The sequence below is a fragment of the Carassius auratus genome, unplaced genomic scaffold (assembly GCF_003368295.1).
Source record: "Carassius auratus strain Wakin unplaced genomic scaffold, ASM336829v1 scaf_tig00029225, whole genome shotgun sequence".
Lineage (NCBI taxonomy): Eukaryota > Metazoa > Chordata > Actinopteri > Cypriniformes > Cyprinidae > Carassius > Carassius auratus.
In genome coordinates this window covers 63,540-74,948 of record NW_020525753.1, presented here as the reverse complement: position 1 = coordinate 74,948, position 11,409 = coordinate 63,540, and the positions used below count along the sequence as shown (strand labels likewise).

General features: G+C 37.2%; 1 protein-coding gene across 2 annotated transcripts in view; it reads right to left on the bottom strand.

Moving 5' to 3' along the window:
• Nucleotides 1-1,579: 1,579 nt before the first annotated feature.
• Nucleotides 1,580-11,409, bottom strand: part of LOC113079794 (enhancer of polycomb homolog 1-like) — a 28,039-nt gene continuing 18,209 nt past the window's right edge. For both annotated transcript variants that reach the window (XM_026252016.1, XM_026252015.1), the window contains exons 5-14: nucleotides 11,027-11,175; nucleotides 10,558-10,705; nucleotides 9,402-9,560; nucleotides 8,805-8,894; nucleotides 8,342-8,490; nucleotides 7,884-8,260; nucleotides 5,598-5,704; nucleotides 5,379-5,517; nucleotides 4,966-5,287; nucleotides 1,580-3,211 (exon numbers count right to left, since the gene is read on the bottom strand). In XM_026252016.1, the coding sequence (XP_026107801.1) occupies nucleotides 3,139-3,211; nucleotides 4,966-5,287; nucleotides 5,379-5,517; nucleotides 5,598-5,704; nucleotides 7,884-8,260; nucleotides 8,342-8,490; nucleotides 8,805-8,894; nucleotides 9,402-9,560; nucleotides 10,558-10,705; nucleotides 11,027-11,175 (1,713 nt within the window). In that variant the 3' untranslated portion in view covers nucleotides 1,580-3,138. The remainder of the gene's footprint in view (nucleotides 3,212-4,965; nucleotides 5,288-5,378; nucleotides 5,518-5,597; nucleotides 5,705-7,883; nucleotides 8,261-8,341; nucleotides 8,491-8,804; nucleotides 8,895-9,401; nucleotides 9,561-10,557; nucleotides 10,706-11,026; nucleotides 11,176-11,409) is intronic.

Genomic DNA, 11,409 nt, shown 5'->3' with positions numbered 1-11,409 from the left:
AATATGTTACTATGGTAACAGGCGACTTCAGTTTTCTCAGCTGAGGTCGATGAAAACAATATTTGGCTTTCTGGCACGCAGAGAGATGATTTGGCATTCATATTGAAATTCAGCCTGCTAGATCTCTGAAAAAAAAAAAAAAAGAATATATATATATATATATATATCTATACACAGCAGAACAGAGTAAGAGTTGGAATGCAGAAAATGCAGCAAGAGCTGACAGATTGCAGTGTGTACAATGTTTTCCTCACAAGATGAAAATCAATCCCCTACTGCGTTCATACACATTCCAGACATTAGATTTATAAGAGGCCTGCCCTCAGTTTCTCTAGCTGCGAGATCACATAGAGAGATCATTTCAAATAGAACACAGAATGCCATTCACAAACCCATTCATGACACACTGGAGCTATTTCTGACATAAACAGGAAGTTGACCTCTGTATAGTTTAGCTTTCATAGGGGTATATTTGTTATGTCATGTCGACTTCACCTGCCACAAAAGATAGTCAGAAGAAAAGATAAACTGAAAATGTAATTGCCATGGAGGAAATTTTAATGCATGAACTTTGTCAATTCTAACGTTTCAGTTAGCGAAGCACACATCCTTGCACCGTGATCCGGTCTTGTGGCATGTGTGTAAACTGGGAATATCGAAGATCTTTAAATGTGCAAACACTGGAACCATCAGTCTGAGAACATTACAGATTTAATCATTTCAATTAAAGTGCTGCAAAACAAACTATTCTTCCTAAAATCTTTGGCAACCATTTTTGTGAATGTATTGTTTATTTTAAATTATTAAAACCAGGGATATTATATAGGGATACTTCTACAGTACACTCAATTTCTTGTAAAGCTTGTATTTTCGTTTTAAGAATTTATATGAATGTTTAATTCATGGTGCTCAATATTAGAAGCGGTCACGTTTATCTAACAGGGCTTCTGTTACAGCATCATTTCCTTTGGAAAATCATTTTGAGTTTAAAAAAAAAACAAAACAAAAAACATCTGCAAACAATGTACAGGCCTAATATCTAGATGACGCGAGGAACATCCTATTACTCAGAAATCTTGCTTATTATTAACCCAACACCAAGATTTAAAATCTGCCAGATTTAGAGTATTCTTTATAAATCTTTAGAGAATCTCTTAACACCAAAAATAAAATAAATAAAGCCATGACAATAGGGCTACATGTATGTCATTATTAAATACATATATGGTTTAGATTAATTAGGATTTGAGAAATCTCTATTGCGCACCCTGGCTGCATTTATTTGATAGATACAGTAAAACAATTTATACTGTGAAACATTTGTTTTAATATGTAATTGAGTTCTGGGATGCAAAGCTATATTTTCAGTCTTCAGTGTCACATGATCCTTCAGAAATCATGAAAATAGGATTTTACTTTTAGATTTCTTTTAAAAAAGGCATTTCTGCATGATGAAAATCTTCCGTAGCACAATAAATGTCTGAAACTTTTGATTAGTTTAATACATCCCTGCTAAATAAAAGTATAAATTCTCAGAAATTCGGTCACTTGTTGACACAATAAAAACTCAACTCATTAGTTCACATATAATAACCTGGGCTTTATTGTCTGATTCATGTTTGAATTGTCACATATCTTTTTTTTTTTTCTTATTCAATATTTTTTCTTTATATTTTTTTTTGCCTCCATCCAGATCAGACTAGAAAACCCCTGGAGGAGGATGATTCAGTTCAGCCAGTGGACTGGGCATCAGAGATCCCAGCTCCGCACAAGTGTGTACCGCAGGACCGCGGTCTTGAGCCGGAGCATCCTCTTCACAGAAGAGACTGAGCAGGACATTCCCAAAGGAAGGCACAACCTTTAACTTGTGGGTTTTTTTCAGGCCTTGAAGTAGTCCAGAGTCTGCTGGATTAATGCGTTTAGAGAAGGCGGCCAAGGAGATGACGTTCATTTGGCATCCGCTTGTTTTCTGCTTCTTGGTATTGGATGATGACATTAAACCGGAATGATGACTTGGATGGGCGTTTATCGGCTGTTGCGCGTGACGTTCAGCAACAAAATATGAAGTCTTCCATTAACAAAGCGCTAAAGACGCTTCACCACAAGAACAGGAAAAAAAGAAAAAAAAAAGAAAAACTAAACAACAAATGCAAAACAAGATACAAAAATAACTATAATATAAAAACGGGGACAAACCAAACAGTTTCCATCATATGAAAAAACAAACTGAATTTATACAAAAAGCAGCAATATATATATATAAAAACAACAACAACAAAAAAACCATAGTGCTTAGTTGACTGGAAGCATTGGAAGCTCCCAAAGTGAAGACTTCATCCCTTGTTTGTCTTTGTTATTTTTGGGATGATAACAAATGGAAGATTCCTATAACCAACCCCCTGAATTTTTCCCTCCCATTAACCCCTGAACCTAAAGGGCATCGAACCCCAACACGTCCCATTCCTCACAGAAGAGGAGGGGAAAATGAATAAGAATAATGATAAATAAAAAAAACGTAGGGGAAAAAAAAATGGCATGATACCATCAATGTTCAATCCGTCGAACGCGAAAACGGGGAAATTTAGGAACTGGCAGCTACCTAAACACTTACAACACCACAGGAAACAACTGAGGGACACAGTGTACGAAATAAAAGAAAATAACCAACATAAAAAAAAAAAAAAGAAAATCATTGTAAACACAGCACAATAAATAGGTAGAACAGCAGGTTTCCTCACCATGCACATGACTATTCACACACTCGACGTTTACCTCACACACTCCCCCTTATTCACCATTTACTCTTTTTGATTCCCCAAGTGCAAAACATCAACTCAACAGTTCTGTATTCAAGTAGCGTATATACAAGGGTGATGATGGTGGTGGGATTTTACAAATATGTAGTTTCTGTACATCAAATATTAGCCATATTCATAATTGACATCACTTCTCTTAACTGAAACAAAGTATATTTAAAAAAAATAAAAAAAGTCACAGGGGCAAAAATAAAGAAACAAGAGATGAGATTTTCTGTCACACGTTAAGACAGTCGCTGTGGAAACCTGCTGTCCTTTTGCTTCCTCGAACCCAATTGGTGCACAGCACCAGAAGAAAAAAAGGACGCCCAGGCAGCGGTCACTACGTCACCTCCATGGCCACTGTGTTCTCTGCTATACTGTTGAGGGACTGCTTTTCCTGCTCGCGATTCTCCCTGTAAACAAACATGTAACGGATCAGTAACCTGAGAAACAATCCCATAGAAAGTGACTTGTATATACTTGCACAACTCATGCAACGTTTCCAACATTGCACATTCAGGTGCATGCAATGATGAGAGAGCAGTAAAGCAACCACAGATGTTTAGATTTTTGTGAACAATGAAATTTTAAAAAAAAAAATTTTTCAGTGAGCAGATTTATAATTTTCTTGCATTATTTTTCATTAATATCTAATCAAATTTAAAAAGACTTAAATCTTACACCGAGGTGGAGTCTGAAGTCATTTTTCATGCTTTAAAGTCTTTTTTTTAAAGACTTGGATAGTTATTGTTGTAACAGAATATTTGCAAAACAAAAGCATACACACAAAATACACTGCTACTATTACTATTTGCCAAATATGAATTAATTTACTGTCACTAAATACAGTTAACACTTAATGTTACTGTTGCTAAATGTGGTTTAAAAACATGGCAAAAAAAGCTGCATGTTGTTTGTAGAAACTAAATATTTGCGAGAAAAAAACCCAAACAATTAAAAACAGTACTTGATTGTCACTGCTTATCGTTTGCTGAATATAGCAAAACTTGCAAAAACACTGGACAGTTACTGTTAAAATACAGTTTAATGATATGATTATTATTTATTATTTTTATTTTTTTACACAAAACAAAGCTTGATTAAAGCTTTGTACTAAATGTGTTAACATTGACCACAAAACCAGTCTTGTTAATTATTCAAAATTGAGATTTATTCATTATCTGAAAGCTGAAAAAAATAAGCTTTCCATTGATCGGACAATATTTGAAAATCTTGAATCTGAGGGTGCAAAATATATCTAAATATTGAGAAAATCGCCTTTAAAGTTGTCCTAATGAAATCTTAGCAGTCCATATTACTAAACAAGAATTTAGTTTTGATATTCACAGTAGGAAATGTACTAAATATCTCCATGGAACATTAGCTTTACTTAACATTCTAATGATTTTTGGCATGAAAGAAAAATCAATTTTGACCCATGCAATGTTTTTTTTTGGCTATTGCTACAAATATACCCCAGAGACTTAAGACTGCTTTTGCGGTCCAGGGTCAGAGAGTTAAAAAAAAAAAAAAAACCTCAAAATATTCTGTATTGTTATAACAAATGATGCAAACAAAAATGATGCTGATTGCAAACTAAAATGTATGCAATAAAACAAAAAACAAAACAGATTGCCACTGTTGGCTAAATACAGAAAATGTGCAAACATATTTTGAAGTACTAGATTATTACGGTTTGCTAAAAATAAAAATATTTCCAAACAAAAAGCTGGATTTTTAGTGTTATAAAAGCAACTATTTGCAAACAAACAAAAATAAAAGCTGCAGGATGTAGGGCTGGGCAATTTTTCTGATTTTATAGATTTTAATGTATTTTTATTTTATTTTTTAAATCAAAGAATCACAATTTTGAAAATAAATATAACCAAATGTTAGAATTAGACACTTTGACAATATGCCGGTGATGACGGTAAAGAGAAAAGAATGATCCAACCGCATGTCGTTTTAAATGATTTACCGCTTACATGTGACTTGTTCATATTACTAGGTGACTTTCACACAGAAGCCACTTTTTTGCTGATGTGAAAGATGAGAAGCGGGCAGTGCAATAGAAAAAACATGCAATTCAAGATTACATTTTTTTTGCCGAAATGCCCAGCCATACTGGATTGTTACTAACTTCACACTTTATATATAAATCGATTACCCAGTGTTGACTTTGGGGAGCTGACAGTTGCTGGCGGTGAGCTTCAAGGCAGTGGGTGGCACGTTGCTGAGACTTCTGGGAAGGTGACGGGCATTGAGACTGGTGATAGAGGGCGTGGTGACACTGAGTCGTAGGTTGTTGCCGATCAGGACCTGAGAGGTGGAGTTGGCTGTGTTGTTACCATGATTACCTATAGGGTTGTGGACCGTGTGGGCGGAGCTTGTGTTGGAGTTGCTAGTGGAGGACAGGAAGGTGGGCGGGGTAGCAGTCAATGTTGGTTGGCTAGAGGATGTGGCAGAGACGCTCAATCCCTTGTAAACTCCTGTAAAGCAAACAATAAATAGTTGAAAACAGTATTACTACAGGACTCAAGAGACAGAACTCAAAAGATTTAGCTTGTCCAGAACACAAACCTGAAGCTTGGACAACTCCGTTGACTCCACCTCCTACACCATCTTCTTTGACCTTTAGGGTCAAAAGCTGGTCAGAGGTCATGAGTGCAGAGGCGGCAAACTGGGCACTGACTGAGTCCACCGTCTTGGACACAAGAGACTGAGGACACAGCAGGAGAGTGTTACACAAGCCATCAGACTTGCAGACACGAGTGACACTTGTGTGTCTCCGTTACACACCTGACTCGAGCCGGTGTCATTGGCCTGTTGTTGTATCTGCTCCAGCTGCTGTTTCTGCATGAGGGCCAGCTGTTCTTGATGCTGCTGATACTGCTCAGCCGTGAACGCTGGAACACAAAACAGAAATATTATACATCTGACACCGAGTCAACTTCACAACATTTCTTGATCAATGAAAGAAACCAAAAATCTTAAAGAACACAAAAAAATTTGTAACAGTTGGGTGTTATGCATCACAGTAGGCATTTCTCAATGTCAAGGATACTTCCTTGGCAGGACTGATCCTTCCAAGTCATTTCCTTCAGAGGCTAGGTGAGACTCCTCTTTAGCATTCGGAGAACACGTAAATGGAACCGGCTAGCAAGTGCACGTAATTGCGTCACTATGTCAGTGAAAATGTCCGTTTGAATAATGTTGTGAATGGTATCATTAAATTACTTTGGACAACTTAACTAGTTATTTATAAAAGAAATTGCAATGATGCAACCAATTGTTAAATGACAGGTCCGGTTCAGTTAACCATTTATATTTGTATAATTTACAATATCAATACGGTGGTAATTTGTACTGGCATTTAAATGTGAAACTTTACTTATATTTACTACAGTTATAACAAATGTTTGGTAACGTAAATAAAAACAGTTAACACTCCGACTACGCTAACGTTCGATATTTTTTTAATTTTTGAACTAGATAGCAAAGCTGCACGCATTGGATTGTGGGTGATTTGAGAACGCGAAGGATACACATGTGCATCCTTTCCTGTGTATGGGATATTCTTCGAACGAAGGACTCAGTCCTTGGTTGAAATTCCGAGGATCCTCGACATTGGAACAGTCCTTCGACGGATGTCGATGACGTAGCATCCTCGAAATACTGGCTTCCGGGAATCCTTCCTTGACATTGAGAAACACCTAGTGTTTCCCATAGGTTTACAGCTTTTTATGGGGGTGAGGATTTTTTCTCCCCGACGTGCGTGCTGTCTGCCGCTGGTGGGACCGTGCTCATCTGTAAAGGGCTCTATGAAATCGGTTTTATTTTTTCCCAAATTCGGTTTACATTTTTTCTGGATTCTACTTCTTGTCCCCCTTGACAGTTTTTTAACATTTCAATACAATTTTATTAATTAAAAATGTCGAAATTAAAATGTCACAATTTATTAAAAGTAAAAAAAAAATGCTTATGGCCCTATTAAATGTTTTATTTTTCTCTCACCGTATGTTTCATTGTCACCAAATTCTGTTTAAGCATGTCTAATCAATTGAATGCATAAAACTACTATTGAAATTTATTCTTAAAATAGCCTTTTTTGGTGCATTTCATTTTTTTATGGTTATAAATGAAGGCATATCACATTCATTTCATTTATCTTTTAATTATTAAAACTAAACTTTTTTGCAAACAAATGCAATTTAATATTAAAACATGGAATACATATTTATTCCTTAATTTAAGTTGTAATAACTTACTAGTAGTACTAATAGTATTATGTACATTCTACTGAACAATATTTCTGGCACAGTGTCTTCTGGCACAAGGGAATCCAAACTTATTTTGACGGGTTACCTTTACATTCCTGTGTGATAAGAGGCTTTTATTTACTTAAATGAAATGGTAAAATGCTCATTAAATGATTCCTAGAGCAGTTTTGGAGAAGTTCATCTATTTATGTCCTCAGGGTCCATTTTAGTGTGCTTTCCATTGAAACTAGCTAAGAATAAACCAATCAAATCAATATATTGTCTCAATGTAATGCAGACCTTTTTAGTTACTGAAACAACAGCATTATAAAGGTTTCTCATCAAAAAGAGGAAAACAAGCGAGCTGCAGCCATGTAGATGATATTAAAAACTGGAAACAGGAGAATAGACTGCATCATTTGAAACGCTGGGCTCTGAACGAGTTTCATTTAAGGCTGGACGCATTTAATGAGATTCGATGAAAAGCTGCAGCTGTGCAACTGATGAACATTTGCTTCTCCTGGTTTATTGCTTTCCTTTGTCAACGACGAGCCCAAAGATGCAATCGATTTGTCCTCATTTAAATATTTTCTAATATGAAATTATTCACTGGTCAAGTTTTGGCAGACATTCATAGACTCTGTGGCTCTGTTAAAATCAAGAAGTTAATGTTATTGTGTCTGGTTCTGCAAAAAGCTCAGTCATGCTTTTGCATCAATGTGAACAAAACACTCTGAAAACATTGTTCTAAGCCGCTGATGCCCAAACGTTTTCCTCTGAACAGGCACAAATCAAACGTGTTTAAAACTTGCTCAAGTCCACTCACCTACTGCTGGTGGTCCCATGCTTGCTGTTCTGCCCAGTGTCCTGCCACCAGGCCCTGCACCGCCCCTCATCAACCCCCTAAACGTTCTCCGTGACAGCGCATCCCCTGCACCTGATTGGCTGGTTAGCGTCCGTGGTTTAAAGTGCCTCCAGCGGCACGCTTTGATATTTCGGAGGATGTGCCTCAGGTCTGAATACGTGGTATGAGAGGAAGAGGAGGATGAGGACTGTGATGATGATGATGAAGATGAGGGACCGGTCTGGGAAGTGGTTTCCGGGTGGAGAGGGGAAGCAGGGAAGGAGAAGTCCGGCTCGGAATCAGTGTCTAGACTTTGGAATACTCCATTTAAATCCGAATAAGCTCGGTCCAGAAGAAACCTGAGGAACAGGTTAAATATGATTAAATAAACACAAAGTACAATTCAAGAAGTCAGTGGGAATGAGATGGACTTGACTCACCTGCCGCCCCGTCCCAGCCGACGCCGTGCCAACCCGACACAGCGGTGGGGAATGGAGAGAGTGGTGAGGGAGTAAGAAAAACGCGGGTCACATGACCCTCCTTCTGTGTCTCCAGACCAGGGCCAGTCGCCGCTCTGATCCAAACGGGGCTGTAGGAACAACACAAACTAAATGAGAATGTGACAGAATTGTACATGGAACTTAAAATACAGAGAAAAGGGTAAATGAAATACAGGGAACAATGGGCTGTGACTCTGTGAAAGTACTGGATACTTATTTGTCAATCATACAAATAATTAACAGACATCTTAAAAGGTACTGCTGCAGAACTAGCCTCTCAAGAGATTTGAAACCGCTGTAATGTCAGGATATGCTGACGTGGAGAGGAAAGAGGAAACGATGAAAGGATGTGTATCAAAGGAAGTGCAAGGTATGAGATAGGAGGTCAGCGATCGACACCTACAGCGTGATAAACACATCCTGCTTTCCGCCTGAAGGCAAACGCTCCATCGGGTTCGTTCTCTTCCTCGGCCTCTGATGAACCAGAATGTATCTGCAACAGGAACAGGAAGTCTGTTATGCACTTATTTCATGAACACTGAAGTCTAAAGTTGGCAAAATAACATTATAAAATCGAAATAATTTAAATGTGAAGTTTCTGTGTACTAGTATTCAAATGTTCGGGGTCAGAGTATTTTCTTCAATTAATGCTTTCATTCAGTGAAGATGCATAAAATTGATCAAAAGTGACAAATTTTTTTTTTTTTTCTTGAGCAGGATCATGTGACACTGAAGAGCTTTGCTTAACAGGAACAAAATTATGAAAAAATGATATATAAAAACAGAAAATAGTTACTTTAAAATGTATCAACATTTCGCAACATAAATACAACAGTGTTAGTAAGCATAAGAGCGTGATATTGTTATTGGATTCTCAAACTTTTGAATGATATTGTAGCTCTGTGCTCAAATGAAGCCAGTTTAGTTGTTTTAAAGTAATTCAAAACTTTTCCTTCAAACAGTGACTATATCCGGTCAAGCAAACGCCCTGCATGTGTACCTGTGAAAAGGGCTCGTCATCAGAGCTGGGGAAGTCGTACTGGTTGAGGTCTTTGGGGTTAAACAGGGAGGGGCCAGTGTGCAATGGGGCGGAGAGAGGTGTGATTTTGGGCTTCTTCTCATACTTCCTCTTTGTTCTGACCACCTCCATCTTTTCAGGCTGAAAGAGAGGGATAGATGCACTTATATGTACTGTATTTTCCAGAATACAAGTCATGTTTATCACCTGAAATGTGCTGTGACTTATTTTCAAAGCATTATACATTTTGTCATTATATTATGTAATGACAAGCAAGCAAAACATGTGCCTAGCGCATACAGTATAGTGAAAAAGTCTTAGGTCACTAGTATTTATCAACAAAAAGTGGTATTAAGTCATAAATACTTGAAGTAAATATCAGTTTACATTTCCAAACATTATTTTTGCCATTATTTGTAATAATCCAATGAGAACTGACAGCAGCCAGTGCTCCAGACAGAGATCTGATCATCATCAGTCTGTCTGGAATAACATGAAGAAACAGAACAAACTGAGAAAGACTCAATCCAGAAGAACTGTGCCAATGTCTCCAAGACACTTAAATCTAATGTTTGGAAAAGTAAACTGATATTTACTACTGATGCACTACAGCAAAACAGAAATAACTGACTGAAGTGGTGGTTGAGGAGATCCCCCCCCTTTAATGAAAAGCACTTTGAGTGCCCAGAAAAGTGCTATATAAATGTAAGGAATTACTATTATTAGAACCATTTTTTGTTGCTGAAAATACTAGTGGCTGAAGACTTTTGCACTGAACTGTACATATGGATTTATGTTTAACCATCAGTTAGTTTCAATTTTGCTTTAAATCTATTTAGGCAAGGTGTTTATAATAAATTATGTTTATAATGAAGGCAACTATATTTCATTTCATTTATAGCTGTAGTTCTGAATTTAATCAAATTTGGCTCATACATTGATGTGACTTGTATATTTAAATTTTTCTTTTAACAATGCAATATTGACCCAGTGCAATGGAACATAGAACATTCAAAACCCATTTTACTGCTCCAATGTGAGGGATCAGTGGAATCAGGCGAAAAAGCAATGTTACTGTAATTTTGTCAATTGTTCCCAATAAGATCAGGAACACAGCAGTAGGGTAAACTGTACCCACCCTGGTTTTGTAGTCTTTGAAGTCTATGTGGTCCTGGTGGCGGTACTGACTGCTGCTGGAGAAGGGTATTATGGGAATCTTGTAAACAGGTTTTGCCATAGCAAGTGCTTCTGCCATCACCTCAGAACCAAAGTCCGGCATGGAGTTCCTGAAGCAAAAGCATGGATATTTAAGGAGGAAGCAACAAACAGGGTGAACCACAATTACTCATTCAGCTATATAAAACAAGCCTCTTAATTAGGGTATGCAATGATGCCTAAGCCAATTAAAAATACATGACCCATTCTCAATATGCATGAACACGCACACAGTATAACACAATTACAAAAGCAATAAAGAAAATCCTGCAGTCAAGCAGGTTATGCATAATAAAATGCAAAGTAAAGCTGGATTGTGTATATTCATTATAATAATCACACGCAGATACACCACTGAAAATAAAAACATCTGCGAAAGCGAGTCTACGTACCTCTTCTCCACAACCTCCAGTGTGAGATGAAGCAGCTCTCGTTTGCTTTTTTCTCGTTTCTTGATCATCTCCAGGATAGTGACGGCTCGACTCAGGTCCCTTCGGAGTTTGAGCATCTTCTCATAGGACGCCTCGTCATTCTTACGGTTCTGGAGAATGATAGCATTAGTGAACTTCATTATTACTTTGTTTAGTGGTCAGGATTAAAAGCCTTAATGACAATACAAGAACAAAGGGAGACCAAATGTTTTTGGCGTTTAACTTTTAACTAACTTGATTAATGTCGAACTGCAGTTGTAACAAAAACAATTGCTGTTGTTGATGCAAATTTTTTTTATACCACATCAAAATACATGTTTGCGCACAAAATCATATAAACTTCA